This window comes from Triticum aestivum, chromosome 5D, assembly GCF_018294505.1.
Source record: "Triticum aestivum cultivar Chinese Spring chromosome 5D, IWGSC CS RefSeq v2.1, whole genome shotgun sequence".
Lineage (NCBI taxonomy): Eukaryota > Viridiplantae > Streptophyta > Magnoliopsida > Poales > Poaceae > Triticum > Triticum aestivum.
Window position 1 is genome coordinate 344,162,715 of NC_057808.1, and position 20,469 is coordinate 344,183,183.

General features: G+C 43.7%; 1 protein-coding gene across 6 annotated transcripts; it reads left to right on the forward strand.

Moving 5' to 3' along the window:
• Window positions 1–1,334: 1,334 nt before the first annotated feature.
• Window positions 1,335–11,043, forward strand: LOC123121647 (ATP-dependent 6-phosphofructokinase 5, chloroplastic). Of its 6 annotated transcripts, XM_044541662.1 has the most exons (16): window positions 1,335–1,578; window positions 2,724–3,057; window positions 3,162–3,243; window positions 3,607–3,680; window positions 3,866–3,977; window positions 4,133–4,228; window positions 4,316–4,417; window positions 4,497–4,571; window positions 5,039–5,179; window positions 5,279–5,395; window positions 5,481–5,585; window positions 5,686–5,766; window positions 6,723–6,851; window positions 6,941–6,980; window positions 10,539–10,578; window positions 10,688–11,043. In XM_044541662.1, exons 2-16 carry the CDS (start codon window positions 2,747–2,749, stop codon window positions 10,695–10,697), a joined length of 1,515 nt encoding a protein of 504 aa, XP_044397597.1. In that variant the 5' UTR covers window positions 1,335–1,578; window positions 2,724–2,746; the 3' UTR covers window positions 10,698–11,043. The 6 variants fall into 6 exon arrangements, 5 of the variants coding, with proteins under 5 accessions (XP_044397597.1, XP_044397596.1, XP_044397594.1 ...); XR_006459814.1 differs by lacking the exons at window positions 10,539–10,578; window positions 10,688–11,043 and adding an exon at window positions 6,385–6,541 and having other exon boundaries at window positions 6,941–7,104; XM_044541661.1 differs by lacking the exon at window positions 10,539–10,578.
• The last annotated feature ends 9,426 nt before the right edge of the window (window positions 11,044–20,469 follow it).

Genomic DNA, 20,469 nt, shown 5'->3' on the forward strand with positions numbered 1-20,469 from the left:
GAAATATAAATAACAACTTTATTATTGCCTCTAGGGCATATTTCCTTCAATAGGATGACATCAAATTTTTCTCAACTGGAACGTATGGTTTTATCAATCCGTCAAAGGTATTCCCCTCTCAAGCAAGCCCGCAACGAAATACAAGTAGTCTCTTGTTCCTAACGAACCTAATACAATTGTAAGTTGTATAGGTTCACTATTTTGACTAAGAGATTGAAAATTTTGATGATAGACTGATAGTTTGGACGAAACAATATTTTTGTATTTTTGAAATAAAATAGGACAACAAGGTAAACAATAGTAAAAGTGAGTAAAACGGTGTATCAATGCTTGGAAACAATAAAATATTATATATGCGTTTGAGATGTATCAGCCGCATGCAATGGTGGTCATCGTCTCCAGCACCGGTGGTTGCCGCTTGCAGCACCCAACATCAGTTGGATGTCGTCTCCAACACAAACATGTACCGTTTGCAGCACCTGATGGCAGGTCGTCGTTGTCGCAACACTTATGGCCGTCGTTTCTTGTGTAGTCTTTTGCGGTGGCGTCGTCCTTGTAGCAACAACCAACCACAATCACAACACTGCCATTGCCGGTTTGAAGCACGTCGTGGCCGGCGTGCAACAGTTTAACGCTTCCCCCTTTGCAGTTCCGGACAACGATGGTCGTAGCACTCCCATGGCCGATCACAATACCCCGCCCCCACTATCGCAGCAGCCTCACACAGTCGTTGCGAGCTCCCTTGCAACACCATGTCACCGCACACACGGAGGAGATAGAAGAGGCGAGAGATTATCGAGGGTAGTTGGCGACTTTACAACAATGCGACTTTACTCACACGGAAGAGGAGTGGCCGAGGGATTACTCAGGGAGAAGATAAAAAAGCTGAGGGGAAGGTGGCTTCATGATGGGAGAGAAACAAAGAGTAGACGAGAGAAATTTAGGTGGAGACAATGAGAAAGATGGACGGTTCGCCGGACCCACGGGGGGAGACGTGGAGCAAGCATGGGCGACCTATGCATGAGTGTAATCGGTCGTCCGATTATTACCATTATTTTCCTTTTCTACTACAAGATCCAACTGAACTTGTGCTGGATCGAGCCTTTCGTATGAGAAAAGGAGCCCAAATGGATCATCAGAAAGAATAAAAATGGAACCCAAATAGCGGTTTCCAGCAGGGCCGAGAAATACTGACCATTCTTGTGATGGGCTGATCAAACGGCTGGTGCCACTACCCCGCAAATGATCCCTAAAAAAGAAACTACCTCGCAAAATAATAAAAAGAGAAAAAAACGAAAATGTCTCGACACCTTGTGGACCGGTCCCCGAGAAAAACGCCACCAATCCAGTGCCCGAACACGTGCATCCGTCAATACACCGAGCCCACCGAGGCACCCCTACGCCACCTGGCAGACCGGCCCCCTCGCCCGCCGTCCGCTCCCCTCCGATTCTCCGCCGCGCCCGAATCAATCCCTCGGTGAAGCGTGGAGCGGCTCCAAAAGTCCAAAGCCCGGAGGCCGGAGGAGAGGCACCAGAGCTCACCCCGATTCATCTCGCCGTCTCAATCCGTGGCCGCAGGTAAGCCGCCGCTCATCCCCAAATCCCCACCCCGCGCGCCTCCGCCCGGTGGATCCCCAGGCAGGCCCCAGCTCCACTCGTGAGGAGACGAACGCGGCGGTCTCGTCTTGCCATCCGTGGGGGCAACTCGGTCCCGCCATCGGCATGTGCTCTGGATGGCCCCGCCGGCTAGAAATGTTTGGGAGGGTACCGGAGTTTGAAGGGGAAGGGAGCTTGGGGTTTCAATTGGAAGGCCGGTTGGTTTGGCCATCCGGAATCTATCCGATTTGGTTCGTATCTCGCTGTCTACTCTGCGAGTTTCGAGCGCGGAATGCACGCAGAGCGGGTGTGATATCTTAGGACGGTGTCTCATTCGTGTTGTTCATAGGCGTTCTGAACTTTTGATGGTGTTTGGTGGTACCGTAGAATCTGACTCAATGTACCTTCGTCGCATGTGTGGGTTGTGGTCGGCAAAGGCACGTGTGTAGTTGGTTGGATTTTTGCGTGCCTGGTTCGGTTTTAATGTGCCGTGCTTGTATTGTTGGAGTAGATGATCATGATTCATGAGTAGACTGCACGAATGCTCTTATGATGTGTTTCGTAGGGTTTTCTGGTTCAGTATCTGTGAGCTGGTTGACTAGAGTTTGCTGGTTCCTAGAGGTGGAATTGGCCCAACTGGCCCTGTAATGTTGAATTCACTTTTAAATGATTCTGTGGATCTGTGATTATTTTTCTATGGAACCGTCTCAGCATTTCGATTCCAGTTAGGGCCTGTTTGGTTCCAATAAGTCACCTGACTTATAAGTCAGGTGACTTAAAACCAATGACTTATAAATCACGCCTGTTTGGTTGTCGCCTGACTTATAAGTCACCTGACCACACCTTTCCACCCTGTTTTTTTATGTAAAGGTGGTGGGACCCATGCAAAAGGAGGTGACTTATAAGTTTTAAGTTGGGGTAGAGCAACTTATGACTTATAAGTTGGGGTGACTTATAAGTTGGGTTTGTTTGGCAAAATAAGTCACTTTTTTCACTTTTTGACTTATAAGTTGGTGACTTATTTGGAACCAAACAGGCCCTTAATCCTACAGGCTGCTTTTACCTCTCCTTTTCACTTTTGCTTGAGGAGGGATGAAGTACTCAGCCTACATAAATTTCTACTGCAGATTAGGGGTCCACTGTTATTTTCATGCCCTTATCTGGGATGGCCATTGCTTTCAAAGCAAGCACGAGTGCTTGTACTGCACAACAGCTGTGGGGGCATCCAACCAGGGATCAGTGTCAGCATGGTTTCACTCACTTAAATGAACGAAAGAGCAGAAAAGGCTCTGCTGCACTGCATGCCAGAGCTATTCCTGGGAACTTAGACCTGGATTTCGGTGATCCTTCTTGGAAGCAAAAGTATCAGGAAGACTGGGATAGGCGTTTTAGTTTGCCACATATTACAGATGTATTTGATTTAGAGCCAAGGCTCACTACATTTTCTCTGAAGAAAAACAGGTTCCTTCCTATTCGCTTCATCTATAACTGGTTTGTTATGTATTCTGAAAACATAAAGCTGTATCTATCTCTCTTATTTTACAAAGAACATATGTTACTGACAGAAGTCCCCTGGGCGCTAGCGATGCTTCATCACCTGACAAGTGGAATGGCTATGTAAATAAGGATGATAGAGCACTTCTGAAGGTCAGTAATGAGATCATATGATGTGAGCTAATTGTTTTCCGTAGGATTTGTAAGATAATACATGAAGAAAGCCTAGTCTCGAGATGTACCTCAGGGAAACTAAGGAAGAATTAATTATGTCACGAGACAGTTAGTGGTACCATGTATCATTTGCTTATTCATGAATTCATTAATGTATTTTGTAAGGTTGAATGTGCCGACTTCGTGCAAACTTCTTCTCTTTGTAAACTGCCGAACATTACTTTAGATAGTACCAATAATGTGCTTCAGTTAAAATGTTTTTTTTCTTTGAACCTTCGACTAAAGAAGCCTTACCTTTTTCCTTACTGTTTGTATTTATAATTACACAGTATGTTTCTCCAGGTGATTAACTATGCCTCTAATACTTCTGCTGGAGCTGTGTGCATTGATCCTGATTGTAGCTGGGTGGAACATTGGTACGCTCTGATGCAGTTGGTTTGTCTTTTCTGTGATATACATTACCTTTTATCATCAAATTATATGAAAAAATGTTAGCTTATCTGAGTTTTTGCATTTGTCATTTGATTCAATTGCTATATTCTCGTGATTCTATCTTTCAAGAAGGGGGAATTGATGAGCCAGTGGTATTTGCTTTTTATAGGGTGCATCGTGCAGGGCCTCGTAAGGAAATATACTATGAGCCAGAGGAAGTAAAAGCAGCCATTGTTACCTGTGGAGGGCTCTGCCCTGGTTTAAATGATGTCATTAGACAGGTATTGTCCTTTCAATGTCGTTCAAGAAATTGGCTTCTTCTTTACATGCCTGAAGTTTAAATAAGTGGTGTGCCTTATTAAAAATATTTCTTGTGTCTAAATCTTGGTTCCACAACCTCTTGACAATATTGATCAAATGTAAATTGTATTTCCAGATAGTATTTACCCTGGAGATCTATGGGGTGAAGAATATTGTCGGAATTCAGTTTGGTTATCGTGGATTTTTTGAAAAAGGCTTAAAAGAAATGCCGGTAAGGATGCATCCCCCATTCGCTTGATGTTGTGAGGAAGTTGATGTTCATTATACCGTGGAATTACATTTTGGTTTCAACCTTCAGCTTTCACGTGATGTGGTGGAGAACATAAATCTTGCTGGTGGAAGCTTCCTCGGTGTCTCCCGTGGAGGAGCTAAAACTAGTGAAATTGTAGATAGCATACAGGTAAGCAATGTGAATAAAAGAGGTGATGTTCTGTGTTGATGCTTCATTATTATTTTACATGATCATCCTGTGTTTGTAGGCCAGAAGAATCGATATGCTATTTGTAATCGGAGGAAATGGTAGCCATGCTGGAGCTAATGCTATTCACGAGGAGGTTATTACGTCTCTATTGGAGTTCCTTTCTTTATTTTTATCATAGGCGTCATTGATGTACTTTTGGACATGATTGGATAAAGGAGCATTTAGTTCTATTTCCATGTCAAGTATAGCACAGTAATCTGACTCTTATACAACCTAATGGTAGAGGTTATACCAATTACCTGAGAATACAAAGCCCATTGTTTGCAGCAAAAATGAAACAGTATTGAGAAAACATAGGGATGCCTTTTCCCTAATCAGCACATGTTACTTCTCTGGTTGTGCCCAAAGTACACCCAATACGCGTGATTCTTAATGATAAATTTTTCATAGAAGTACATACTGTTACAACGTTGTGCATTACATTTGCTATGTTAAATCTTTGTATTCTGACAGATCTTCTACTGAAGAAACACACATAAGTATGTGTTTAATGGGATGTGGCTGTTCATGCTTAGTTTAATTCTTTGTTCTGGTTTGCAGTGCCGTAAGAGAAAACTGAAAGTTTCAGTTGTAGCTGTTCCAAAGACAATTGACAATGATATACTTTTCATGGATAAGACTTTTGGTTTTGACACAGCTGTTGAAGAAGCTCAACGTGCAATCAATTCTGCCTATATAGAGGTTGGTTGAAGTTGCTGGTGTTCGTGTTCTTTTACTATGAAAACTCTAAGTTGCTGGTATATGGTTACTCTTGCTTTAGATAATTCCTTCTATCTTCAGGCACGTAGTGCATATCATGGAGTTGGGTTGGTCAAATTAATGGGAAGAAGCACTGGGTTCATAGCCATGCATGCTTCTCTTTCTAGCGGACAGATTGATGTCTGCCTAATACCTGAGGTATGTAACTGAAAACACTGCTGATGGAGCTTCAAATCTGTCTTTGCTTCACATTTACTAACACAAGCGCACAATCTGAGCGAAGGTATCTTTTACACTTGATGGAGAACATGGTGTCTTGTCACATCTTGAGCATTTACTGGAAACCAAGGGATTTTGTGTGGTTTGTGTGGCTGAAGGTGCAGGACAGGTATGATGTAGCGCATGGTGTTCTGAGTTGTCCAAAAGCTCTAGTAACTTCAGTTAAATGGATGAAATTTAGGTTGTGATTCTTGGATTTGTTGTTGCAGGATTTACTGCAAAAATCAAATGCAACAGATGCATCAGGAAATGTGATACTTAGTGATTTTGGTGTCCACATGCAGCAAAAGGTATATGCTCGTTTTAAACCCCATACAAATGGATTTTTGTTAGTAAGTATCCTAGATGATGATAGGTGTTTGAAATCATCTGGTAACCAGTCAATTCTACTGAAGCCAGTACCTACTTTACTTTTTTTTTTCTTTTGCGAGGGGCAGTACCTGCTATACGTGCTAGAATATCAAGGGCCTTTTTTATTGGATTTTATATGAATGGTTTTTTTTTCGAGAATGTGTATGCATGATTTATGCTGGTTGTCACCAGTTTTATAGTAGGGCAAAACATGTATGCTCGTACAGAAGTGTAGTTAGTTATTGCAGGTAGGCATGCTAATTCACAATCTACTGGAAAGTCCAACAACTATGAGAATCTTGTCTATTCTATTGTGTTTTGCTGGAAAGAGACGGAAGTAGAACTTCTGGTCAGTTCTTTGTTGAGCTGCTTATCTGAGCTTAGTTGCAGTAGTGTTCTGGCACAAATGGAACTGGTTAAGTCTAAGTCTAACATCAGTTTTGCAAACCGTAGTTACGGACCTCAGGGTTGCACAGGTTATTTTTAGCTGCCAGTGTATAACTTATGAACCTCGTTTCCTGTACATGCAAGTCATTAACTTGCCTATTTCATGATAGGAGACCATATAATGTTTAGTTTAAAGCTTACTAACTAAGGGCCTGTTTGGAGTCCCTCCGCTCCACACGACTCTGCTCCAGGAGCAGCCGGAGCTGCAGTTTTAAACAGCGGAGCGAGGAAATTGGTACTCCGTGGATTCTGTGATTTCCGGAGCGGGTGGGTTTCCGAACAGCCCCTAGATACTGTTCCTCTGGTTAAAAAAACAAACAAACTAAATACTATTCCTGTATTGACATGTTCTGTCTGTTATAACCTTCGTATTCCTCCGTCCTTTTGATATTTTGTCAAGTTGTACATAGCAACTAAATGATTTGATGTCATTGGTATCACTCCCCAGATCAAGAAACATTTCAAGGACATTGGTGTTCTAGCTGATGTGAAGTACATCGACCCAACATATATGGTCCGGGCCTGTCGTGCAAATGCATCTGATGCTATCTTGTGCACTGTGCTTGGACAAAATGCTGTAAGTTTATGTCCCTGTACTTCATATATGTATTAGTAGCATGTATCCATCATATCTAGTTTGCATTTGACGAATATTAACTCCTCTAGGTCCATGGAGCATTTGCCGGGTTCAGCGGCATCACATCAGGTATTTGCAACACACATTATGCCTTCCTCCCGATCACAGAAGTCATCACAACACCGAAGCATGTGAACCCAAATAGCAGGATGTGGCACCGATGTCTCACGTCCACTGGCCAACCGGACTTCCACTGACTCGCGTTTAGCGTTTACTTCTCTGCACAGGCTAAACTCGTAATGAATTAACATATTTTTGCTTACCCACAGACTAGTCACAGGTCAAAGATTAGTCACGGTGCAAGCGTTAACAATAATGTAATACTGAGAATGAACTCAATCAGCTTGTTTCAGATCAGCCCCATTTTTGTCCATGAACAACAGAGCTGTACAAAGCTCAAGTTGTCCCGAATAATCTGTAATGCACTGTCCAACCTTTGACCATCCATAATTCTAAAACGAAGCTATTTGCTTCAGAAATGAGGTGTAGCGAAATGCCTTCTGCGTTCCACGACCGATTTCTATGAATGATTCGTTTTATTTTGTGCTGAAGCTAAACACTTTCACTCTGTTCTTTAATTCACTGATGACTCTCAGAAGTCACACCATGAACAAAAGCGGGATGACGATGTATTCAAGTGTAAGTATCTAGTCAATTGCTTTTGAAACAAAAGGGGTTTCCCCCCGCCCTAACTCTATTAAGTCAAGGCAAAGAAACCAACATCCGACATTTCACAGCTCTCGTAGCAACCAAAAGTAGTAGCTGCAACAGACTGGGGGTTTATCAAAGTTAACCCACGGATACAATCATTACAGGGATAAACACTCGATAGGATGGTAAACATTTCAGCACACAAAATAAGCAAATCGAGCCTCCCAATTACTATCTAGTACGCCAGGCTATCCTAATCAATTGCTTACATAGTTAAAGAAAATAAGAACAGACCAGTCTTTGATCGGAGACTGGCAAACTCTAGTACCCAGGCAAGAGTTTAGCGATACTACCGGCGAGCCGCACCGGCGAGGGGAGAGGGGTCGAAGAAGTTGACAGGTCCTACTCGTGGCTGTCAGTGTTCATCACAGAAATTTAGAGAAGAACTCAATCAGCTTGCGAATATAGTTGGGGATTTCGATTTAGATCGGAGGAACCCAGAAATAGGGTTTGGCCAGCCGGAACACAGCGGCTTAGGGTACAGCCCGATTACAAGATAGATGGCTCCCTCGCTGGAGAGCGCCCACTAAATAGTCAAAAGTAAAATGCGACAGAAGGGAAAAAGTAAGACATCGACAGGTACAGCAAGCTACAGTGCTCGCGGTAAATTTGAACTACAACGTAGCATTCACCAAGACCGCCCATCATAAGATCAATGGTTGAGAGAGGGCGCCAGTGCATGAAGCGGTAAGTGACTCTAGCGACCGCACGATTGACAAATCACGGCTCAGCAGACTCGATAACAGAAAACAACACTGTTCTGAATTCAGGTGTTGCCGGATGTAGCTACAATCCTAAAGAACCCCCCCCCCCCCCCCCCCCCCCGGTTGAGAACAGACTTGTCCTCAAGGCTTGAATCCTGGGAAGATCTTCTGTATGAATGCAACATCTTCCCATGTAGCATTTTCCAACGGGAAATTCAACCATTTGATGCACCATTGTACCACTGGAATGCTGATATCTCCTTGCACTCTGGGTATAAGTTTTCTCTCTAGCAATGCTTCAGGTTGTATCAGAATGTGGCCATCTGCATCAAGGAGTGGTAACTTTGGGTTAGGAACCGCATCAGGTCCTATATGCTTCTTTAGTTGGCTGATGTAGAACGTTGGGTGTAACTAACAGCCAACAGGGAGCAGCAATATGTATACAATTTGGCCAATCTTTTCCAACACTCTGAAGGGTCCATAGTATTTAGAATGGAGTTTGAGATGTCTGTGTATGCTCAGGCTGGTATGCCTGTAGGGTTGAAGCTTGACATGCACCATATCTCCCACTTCCAGTTTCCTATCAGACCTCTTCCTGTCAGCAAAGTGTTTCATTCTTTCCCGTGCTTTCATCAAATTGTCCTTGATCTGCTGTGCAATGTTGTTCTTGTCTAGCTCATCTTGAGTATGTCCTCCCTCCAGTGGGGCTAACATCAGTTCAGCAATGAGAGGGGGTGGTTTGGCATATAGAGCTTGGAAATGTGTCATTTTCAGTGAAGTGTGAAAGCTTGTGTTGTACCACCATTTTGCCAGAGAGCCACTTGTGCCATTTCTTTGGTTGTGCAAATGCCATGCATCTTAAATAGTATTCCAGGCATTGGTTGACCCTTTCGGTCTGTCCATCAGACTGAGGGTGATAAGATGTGCTCATGTGTAATTTCACTCCCATTTTACTAAAGAGCTTCTGCCATAAGTGGCTTGTAAATATCCTGTCTCTATCAGTAACTATCACAGTTGGCAGTCCATGTAATTTGAAGACATTACCAGTGAAAGCTTGGGCAACACTTTGGACAGTGATGAGATGTTTGAGAGCAACAAAATGTGCATACTTGGTGAACCTGTTTACCACTACTAGTATCAGATCTTTGTTGTCAGACATAGGCAAGCCCTCTACAAAGTCCATGGAGATATGAGTCCAAGAAAAATCAGGAACTGGTAGGCGATGTAATAAACCAGGATAACGGAGATGATGTGCTTTGTTGAGTTGGCAAACAGGGCATTGTTGTACAATTTTTTTTACTACTTGTCTCATTCCAGTCCAGGCAAACAGGATTTTCAGCCTGTGGTAAGTGGCCCTTTCTCCAGAATGCCCCCCTAATTCAGAGGTGTGGAAAGATTGTAAAAGGGACTGTCTGAGGTCAGTACTATTGCCAATCAGTATTTTTTCCTTTGTACCTGAGGACACCACTTGTGAAGTGTAAGGAGGATGACCAGTAGGTGTAATAGCAAGTTGGGCAACTAGGTCAGAGCACTTGTTGTCTTTCTCATAACTGTTGACCACCTCCTTAATCGAAGCAGGAATTGCAGTTGTAGAGTCGGAACTCGTATAACATATTTCACTCTTGACAGGGCATTAGCCACCTTATTTTCTTTGCCCTTTTTGTACTCTAATTTAAATTTGTAGCCCAATAATTTGATGAAGAGTTTGTGCTGAATTCCGTTAATCAGTTTATGTTCCTGGATATATTCAAGCGTTGATCAGTTCTGATGATGATGGAAGAAGAAGCAAAATAGTGTTTCCACTTTTTTATTGCTTCTGTAATGGCAAGAGCTTCTTTATCATAAGTGGACCAGCCAACCACTTTAGGTCCAATTGCCTTACTTAGGAAAACAATTGGTAGACCATTCTGCATTAGTATTGCCCCGCTTTTTCCAAAGCCAGATGCATCCGCGTCAAGTACAAATGGTAAGGAAAAGTTGGGCAGGGCCAAAACGGGTGCTAGTGTCATACTGGTTTTAAAAAACTGGAAAGCTTGTTCTTGTCAGTTAGACCAAGTAAATCCTTCTCTCTTCAATGCATCAACCAAGGGTTTGCAGATCACTCCATAGTTTTTAACAAATCTTGTGTAATATCTCGCAAGGCCCTAGAAACTCCTAGGCTGAGTTGTGTTTGCTGGTGTGGGCCACTTGGTGATGGCCTCAACCTTTGCAGGGTCTGTAGACACTCCCTTTGCTATGATCACATATCCCAGGTATTCCACCTTTGACTGTGCAAAAGTGCATTTGGAAAGATTTGCATATAGTGTGTGTTCTTTGAGGGCTTTCAAAACCAGTGCTAAATGTTCTAGATGTTCTTTGTAGGTTTTGCTGAAGACCAAGATGTCATCAATGAACACGAGCATACAGTGTCTGAGAAGATGTTTCAAGATAGTGTGCATTAGTTGCTGGAATGTAGGAGGACCATTAGTAACTCCAAAGGGCATAACCAAAAACTCGTACAGTCCCACATGTGTGGTAAAAGCAGTTTTTGCAATATTCTTCTGTCATCCCGATTTGATGATATCCACTTCTCAAATCTATTTTTGTGAACACTGTAGCACCATGGAGTTCATCCAGTAGGTCTTCTATCATTGGAATAGGATATTTGTTTTTGATAGTGTGAGAATTTAGTTTCCTATAGTTCGCACATAGTCTCCAAGTGAGATCTTTCTTCCTGACTAAGATAGCAGGTGAAGAATATGGGCTCTGACTGAGTCTGATAATTCCTTTTCCAATCAGTTCTCTTATGATATTTTCCAGAGCATTCTTCTGATTATGTGGCATTCTGTAGCCCCTCTTGTTTATGACAGGAGCTCCAGGTTCCAAGTTGATAGCATGGTCACAATTTCTCTTTGGTGGCAGTCCAGTAGGCTCTGGTTTATGTTCCTGTGGCTCTTCTTGTTTATGTTGGATGGGCTGCATCCACATGAGTGCACCAGAAACTACGTCATTCAGAATCTGGCCCATTTCTTGCAAGAGTGGAGAGCATGGGCTATCTGGAAGACTTTCATCTTTAAATGTGCCTAATTTGCCCTCTCTGCTTTTTACTGTTAGTGTCATTTGTGGAAGATCAAAAGTCATAGGCTGTGATCATACATCTAGTCAGCTCCTAAAATGGCATCATAGCCAGTCAATTTCAAGATTCTAAAGTTGGAGTTGAACTGTTCTCCCTGGATGGAGTACTTGGTGTTCTAATAAGAAAAATCACTCATCAACTTATCTCCATTTGCTACAGTGACAGATACTCCTTTTACTGGTGTGATTTGGATTGCAGCTTGTAAAGCAATTTCAGGAGAGAAAAATGTGGTAGTGCTCCCACTATCCACCAGTGCTCACTACTAGGAAAATGCTTATACATAGAAGTTTACCAGTAGCGTTTGCTTGTGTCCCCGCGCTAATGGTAATTACCAGTAGCGCTGGGTACAAAGCGCACTGCTGGTATGGCTTAGCAGCAGTGTTGGTTTCTTTTGGGCACGCTACTGGTAAGTGTGCCAAACCACACCACCAGATAAGAAATATTAGTAGCGCGGGTTGTAAATCCTGCGCTACTACTAAGTGAATAGCTATAGCGCAGGCGATACACCCACGCTACTACTCAGCGTGTCCACTGCGGAGTGCGGCACCATCCACCGCCGATCCACTCCCACCCCTCTCCTCCGCCCCCACGATCTCTTGTTTTTTAAAACAATCCAGTCTTGTCATTGTTTCCCCGTGTATGGTAATTTGAAGAAAGAACAACACTATTCCTGTCTGGGATTGTGGTCTGTTGGGGACTTGAACACCGCCCTGTTCTTCAAAATTACAGCGTGTTTGCTCCTAGTGCTCAATCATATTCTGCCCTAGATCGTTATACCACTTAGGCCGTTGATCTGCATAATGTACACTTTCATTGCAATATGTAAGATGCGTATGATATGTTTCGAATATGATCGATGGTAAACTTACTGATTCCTGAGTTCTATCTTGATGCTTTTGTTGGGGAAAGTAGTATTTCAAATTTTTTGCCCATGATCACGCAAGATCTATCTAGGAGAAGCATAGCAACGAGCGGGAAGAGTGTGTCCACGTACCCTCGTAGACCGAAAGCGGAAGCATTAAGTAACGCGGTTGATGTAGTCGAACGTCTTCGCGATCCAACCAATCAAGTACCGAACGCACGGCACCTCCACGATCTGCACACGTTCAGCTCGGTGACGTCCCTCGAACTCTAGATCCAGCTGAGGCTAAGGGAGAGTTCCGTCAGCACGACGGCTGGTGACGGTGATGATGAAGTTACCGGCGCAGGGCTTCGCCTAAGCAATACGACGATATGACCGAGGTGGAAAACTGTGGAGGGGGGCACCGCACATGGCTAAAGATCAACTTGTGTGTCTATGGGGTGCCCCCCTCCCTCGTATATAAAGGAGAGGAGGAGGGGGCCGGCTGGCCACAAAGGGCGCGCCCAAGGGGGGGGAATCCTACTCCAAGTAGGAGTAGGTTCCCCCCCTTTCCTAGTCCAACTAGGAGAAGAAGGAAGGAGAGGGAGAGGGAGAGGGAAAGAGGGGCCGTGCCCCCCTCCCCTTGTCCTATTCGGACTCCCCTTGGTGGGGGCACCTCTTGGCCGTGGCCCTCTCTCTCCCCTAAGGCCCACTCAGGCCCATAACTTCCCGGGGGGGGGGGGGGTTCCGATAACCCTTCGGCACTCCGGTTTTATCCGAAACTATCCGGAACACTTCCGGTGTCCGAATAACATGGTCCAATATATCAATCTTTATGTCTCGACCATTTCGAGACTCCTCTCCATGTCCGTGATCTCATCCGGGACTCCGAACAACCTTCGGTACATCAAATCACATAAACTCATAATACCAATTGTCATCAAACGTTAAGCGTGCGGACCCTACGGGTTCGAGAACTATGTAGACATGACCGAGACATATCTCCGGTCAATAACCAATAGCGGAACCTGGATGCTCATATTGGCTCCTACATATTGTACGAAGATCTTTACCGGTCAAACCGCATAACAACATACGTTGTTCCCTTTGTCATCGGTATGTTACTTGCCCGAGATTCGATCGTCGGTATCCTCATACCTAGTTCAATCTCGTTACCGGCAAGTCTCTTTACTCGTTCCGTAATGCATCATCCCGCAACTAACTCATTAGTCACATTGCTTGCAAGGCTTATAGTGATGTGCATTACCGAGAGGGCCCAGAGATACCTCTCCGACATTCGGAGTGACAAATCCTAATCTCGATCTATGCCAACTCAATAGACACCATTGGAGACACTTGTAGATCATCTTTATAATCACCTAGTTACGTTGTGACGTTTGATAGCACACTAAGTGTTCCTCCAGTATCCGGGAGTTGCATAATCTAATAGTCATAGGAACATGTATAAGTCATGAAGAAAGCAATAGCAATAAACTAAACGATCATAGTGCTAAGCTAACGGGTGGGTCTTGTCCATCACATCATTCTCTAATGATGTGATCCCGTTCATCAAATGACAACTCATGCCTATGGCTAGGAAACTTAACCATCTTTGATTAACGAGCTAGTCAAGTAGAGGCACACTAGGGACACTCTGTTTGTCTATGTATTCACACGTGTACTAAGTTTCCGGTTAATACAATTCTAGCATGAATAATAAACATTTATCAGGATATAAGGAAATATAAATAACAACTTTATTATTGCCTCTAGGGCATATTTCCTTCAGTATCCCACTTGCACTAGAGTCAATAATCTAGATTACATAGTAATGATTCTAACACCCATGGAGTCTTGGTGCTGATCATGTTTTGCTCGTGAGAGAGGCTTAGTCAACGGGTCTGCAACATTCAGATCCGTATGTATTTTGCAAATCTCTATGTCCCCTTCCGACACTTGATGACAGATGGAATCGAAGCGTCTCTTCATGTGCTTGGTTCTTTTGTGAAATCTGGATTCCTTCGCCAAGGCTATTGCTCCAGTATTGTCACAAAAGATTTTCATTGGACCCGATGCACTAGGTATGACACCTAGATCGGATATGAAGTCCTTCTTCCAGACTCCTTCATTTGCTGCTTCCGAAGGAGCTATGTACTCCGCTTCACACGTAGATCCCGCCACGACGCTTTGCTTAGAACTGCACCAACTGACAGCTCCATCATTCAATATAAATACGTATCCGGTTTGTGACTTAGAGTCATCCGGATCAGTGTCAAAGCTTGCATCGACGTAACCATTTACGACGAGCTCTTTGTCACCTCCATAAACGAGAAACATATCCTTAGTCCTCTTCAGGTATTTCAGGATGTTCTTGACCGCTGTCTAGTGATCCACTCCTGGATTACTTTGGTACCTCCCTGCTATACTTATAGCAAGGCACACATCAGGTCTGGTACACAGCATTGCATACATGATAGAACCTATGGCTGAAGCATAGGGAATGACTTTCATTTTCTCTCTATCTTCTGCAGTGGTCGGGCATTGAGTCTGACTCAACTTCACACCTTGTAACACAGCAAGAACCCTTTCCTTTGTTGATCCATTTTTGGACTTCTTCAATACTTTGTCAAGGTATGTGCTTTGTGAAAGTCGAATTAAGCATCTTGATCTATCTCTATAGATCTTGATGCCCAATATGTAAGCAGCTTCACCAAGGTCTTTCATAGAAAACCTCTTATTCAAGTATCCTTTTATGCTATCTAGAAATTCTATATAATTTCCAATCAACAATATGCCATCCACATATAATATTAGAAATGCTACAGAGCTCCCACTCACTTTGTTGTAAATACAGGCTTCTCCAAAAGTCTGTATAAAACCATATGCTTTGATCACACTATCAAAACGTTTATTCCAACTCCGAGAGGCTTGCACCAGTCCATAAATGGATCGCTGGAGCTTGCACACTTTGTTAGCATCCTTTGGATCGATAAAACCTTCTGGTTGCATCATATACAACTCTTCTTCCAGAAATCCATTCAGGAATGCAGTTTTGACATCCATTTGCAAAATTTCATAATCATAAAATGCGGCAATTGCTAACATGATTCGGACGGACTTAAGCATCGCTACGGGTGAGAAAGTCTCATCGTAGTCAACTCCTTGAACTTGTCGAAAACCTTTCGCAACAAGTCGAGCTTTGTAGACAGTAACATTACCGTCTGCGTCAGTCTTCTTCTTGATGATCCATTTATTCTCTATGGCTTGCCGATCATCCGGCAAGTCAACCAAAGTCCACACTTTGTTCTCATACATAGATCCCATCTCAGATTTCATGGCCTCAAGCCATTTCGCGGAATCTGGGCTCATCATCGCTTCCTCATAGTTCGTAGGTTCGTCATGGTCAAGTAACATGACTTCCAGAATAGGATTACCGTACCACTCTGGTGCGGATCTTACTTTGGTTGACCTACGAGGTTCGGTAGTAACTTGATCTGAAGTTTCATGATCATCATCATCATTAGCTTCCTCACTAATTGGTGTAGGAATCACTAGAACTTATTTCTGTGATGAACTACTTTCCAATAAGGGAGAAGGTACAATTACCTCATCAAGTTCTACTTTTCTCCCACTCACTTCTTTCGAGAGAAACTCCTTCTCTAGAAAGGATCCATTCTTAGCAACGAATATCTTGCCTTCGGATTTGTGATAGAAGGTGTACCCAACAGTCTCCTTTGGGTATCCTATGAAGACACATTTCTCCGATTTGGGTTAGAGCTTATCAGGTTGAAGCTTTTGCACATAAGCATCACAGCCCCAAACTTTAAGAAACGACAACTTGGGTTTCTTGCCAAACCACAGTTCATAAGGTGTCGTCTCAACGGATTTAGATGGTGCCCTATTTAACGTGAATGCAGCCGTCTCTAAAGCATAACCCCAAAACGATAGCGGTAAATCAGTAAGAGACATCATAGATCGCACCATATCTAATAAAGTGCGGTTACGACGTTCGGACACACCATTACGCTGTGGTGTTCCAAGTGGCGTGAGTTGTGAAACTATTCCACATTGTTTCAAATGAAGACCAAACTCGTAACTCAAATATTCACCTCCATGATCAGATCGTAGAAACTTTATTTTCTTGTTACGATGATTTTCCACTTCACTCTGAAATTCTTTGAACTTTTCAAATGTTTTAGACTTATGTTTCATCAAGTAGATATACCCATATCTGCTCAAATCATCTGTGAAGGTCAGAAAATAACGATACCCGCCGCGAGCCTCAATGCTCATCGGACCGCATACATTGGTATGTATTATTTCCAACAAGTCTGTTGCTCGCTCCATAGTTCCGGAGAACGGAGTCTTAGTCATCTTGCCCATGAGGCATGGTTTGCAAGCATCAAGTGATTCCAAAAGCCCATCAAAATGGAGTTTCTTCATGCGCTTTACACCAATATGACCCAAACGGTAGTGCCACAAATAAGTTGCACTATCATTATTAAACTTATATCTTTTGGCTTCAATACTATGAATATGTGTATCACTACTATCGAGATTCAGCAAAAATAGACCACTCATCAAGGGTGCATGACCATAAAAGATATTACTCATATAAATAGAACAACCATTATTCTCTGATTTAAATGAATAACCGTCTTGCATCAAACAAGATCCATATATAATGTTCATGCTTAACGCTGGCACCAAATAACAATTATTCAGGTCTAAAACTAATCCCGAAGGTAGATGTAGAGGTAGCGTGCCGACGGCGATCACATCGACTTTGGAACCATTTCCCACGCGCATCGTCACCTCGTCCTTAGCCAATCTTCGCTTAATCCGTAGCCCCTGTTTCAAGTTGCAAATATGAGCAACAGAATCAGTATCGAATACCCAGGCACTACTGCGAGCATTAGTAAGGTACACATCAATAACATGTATATTAAATATACCTTTCACTTTGCCATCCTTCTTATCCGCCAAATACTTGGGGCAGTTCCGCTTCCAGTGACCAGTCCCTTTGAAGTAGAAGCACTCAGTCTCAGGCTTAGGTCCAGACTTAGGCTTCTTCACTTGAGCAGCAACTTGCTTGCCGTTCTTCTTGAAGTTCCCCTTCTTCCCTTTACCCTTTTTCTTGAAACTAGTGGTCTTGTTGACCATCAACACTTGATGCTCCTTCTTGATTTCTACCTTCGCAGCCTTTAGCATCGCGAAGAGCTCGGGAATAGTCTTGTTCATCCCTTGCATATTATAGTTCATCACGAAGCTTTTTTAGCTTGGTGGCAGTGATTGAAGAACTCTGTCAATGACACTATCATCAGGAAGATTAACTTCCAGTTGAGTCAAGTGGTTGTGGTACCCAGACATTCTGAGTATATGTTCATTGATAGAACTATTCTCCTCCATCTTGCAGCTATAGAACTTATTAGAGACTTCATATCTCTCAATCCGGGCATTTGCTTGAAATATTAACTTCAACTCCTGGAACATCTCATATGCTCCATAATGTTCAAAACGTCGTTGAAGTCCCGGTTCTAAGCCGTAAAGCATGGCACACTGAACTATGAAGTTGTCATCAGCTTTGCTCTGCCAGATGTTCACAACGTCCGGTGTTGCTCCTGCAGCGGGTCTTGCACCTAGCGGTGCTTCCAGGGCGTAATTTTTCTGTGCAGCAATGAGGATAATCCTCAAGTTACGGACCCAATCCGTGTAGTTGCTACCGTCATCTTTCAACTTAGCTTTCTCTAGGAACACATTAAAATTCAAAGGAACAGTAGCACGGGCCATTGATCTACAACAACATAGACATGCAAAATACTATCAGGCACTAAGTTCATGATAAATTAAAGTTCAATTAATCATATTACTTAAGAACTCCCACTTAGATAGACATCCCTCTAACCATCTAAGTGATCACGTGATCCAAATCAACTAAACCATGTCTGATCATCACGTGAGATGAAGTAGTTTTCAATGGTGAACATCACTATGTTGATCATATCTACTATATGATTCACGCTCGACCTTTCGGTCTCAGTGTTCCGAGGCCATATCTGCATCTGCATATGCTAGGCTCGTCAAGTTTAACCCGAGTATTCTGCGTGTGCAAAACTGGCTTGCACCCATTGTATGTGAACGTAGAGCTTATCACACCCGATCATCACGTGGTGTCTCGGCACGACGAACTGTAGCAACGGTGCATACTCAGGGAGGACACTTGTACCTTGAAATTTAGTGAGAGATCATCTTATAATGCTACCGCCGAACTAAGCAAAATAAGATGCATAAAGGATAAACATCACATGCAATCAAAATATGTGACATGATATGGCCATCATCATCTTGTGCTCATGATCTCCATCACCGAAGCATCATCATGATCTCCATTGTCACCGGCGCGACACCTTGATCTCCATCGTAGTATCGTTGTCGTCTCGCCAACTATTGTTTCTACGACTATCGCTACCGCTTAGTGATAAAGCAAAAACAATTACATGGCGATTGCATTGTATACAATAAAGCGACAACCATATGGCTCCCGCCAGTTGCCGATAACTCTGTTACAAAACATGATCATCTCATACAACAATTTATATATCATCACGTCTTGACCATATCACATCACAACATGCCCTGCAAAAACAAGTTAGACGTCCTCTACTTTGTTGTTGCAAGTTTTACGTGCCTGCTACGGGCTTAGCAAGAACCATTCTTACCTACGCATCAAAACCACAACGATTTTTCGTCAAGTGTGCTGTTTTAACCTTCAACAAGGACCGGGCGTAGTCACACTCGATTCAACTAAAGCTGGAGAAACAGACACCCACTAGCCACGTGTGTGCGAAGCACGTCGGTAGAACCAGTCTCATGAACGCGGTCATGTAATGTTGGTCTGGGCCGCTTCATCCAACAATACCGCCGAATCAAAGTATGACATGCTGGTAAGCAGTATGACTATTATTGCCCACAACTCTTTGTGTTCTACTCGTGCATATAACATCTACGCATAGACCTGGCTCGGATGCCACTGTTGGGGAACATAGTATTTCAAAAAAATTGCCTACGATCATGCAAGATCTATCTAGGAGAAGCATAGCAACGAGCGGGGAGAGTGTGTCCACGTATCCTCGTAGACCGAAAGTTGAAGCGTTAAGTAACGCGGTTGATATAGTCGAACGTCTTCGCGATCGAACCGATCAAGTACCTAACGCACGACACCTCCGCGATCTGCACACGTTCAGCTCGGTGACGTCCCTCGAACTCTAGATCCAGCTGAGGCCGAGCGAGAGTTCCGTCAGCACGATGGCGTGGTGACGGTGATGATGAAGTTACCGGCGCAGGGCTTCGCCTAAGCAATACGACAATATGACCGAGGTGGAAAATTGTGGAGGGGGGCACCGCATACGGCTAAAGATCAACTTGTGTGTCTATGGGGTGCCCCCTCCCCCGTATATAAAGGAGGGGAGGAGGGGGCCGGCTGGCCACAAGGGGCGCGCCCAAGGGGGGGGGAATCCTACTCCAAGTAGGAGTAGGTTCCCCCCTTTCCTAGTCCAACTAGGAGAAGAAGGAAGGAGAGGGAGAGGGAGAGGGAAAGAGGGGCCGCGCTGATACGTCTCCAACGTATCTATAATTGATTGCTCCATGCTATATTATCTACTGTTTTGGACATTATTGGGCTTTATTATTCACTTTTATATTACTTTTGGGACTAACCTATTAACCGGAGGCCCAGCCCAGAATTGCTGTTTTTTGCCTATTTCAGAGTTTCGCAGAAAAGGAATATCAAACGGAGTCCAAACGGAATGAAACCTTCGGGAACGTAATTTTCAGAGCAAATATTATCCAGGAGACTTGGACCCTACGTCAAGAAACAAAAGAGGAGGCCACGAGGTAGGGGGCGCGCCCTCCACCCTCGTGGGCCCCCTGTTGCTCCACCGACGTACTCATTCCTCCTATATATACCTACGTACCCCCAAACAATCAGATACGGAGCCAAAAACCTAATTCCACCGCCGCCACCTTCTGTACCCACGAGATCCCATCTTGGGGCCTGTTCCGGAGCTCCGCCGGAAGGGAATCAATCACGGAGGGCTTCTACCTCAACACCATAGCCCTTCCGATGAAGTGTGAGTAGTTTACTTCAGACCTTCGGGTCCATAGTTATTAGCTAGATGGCTTCTTCTC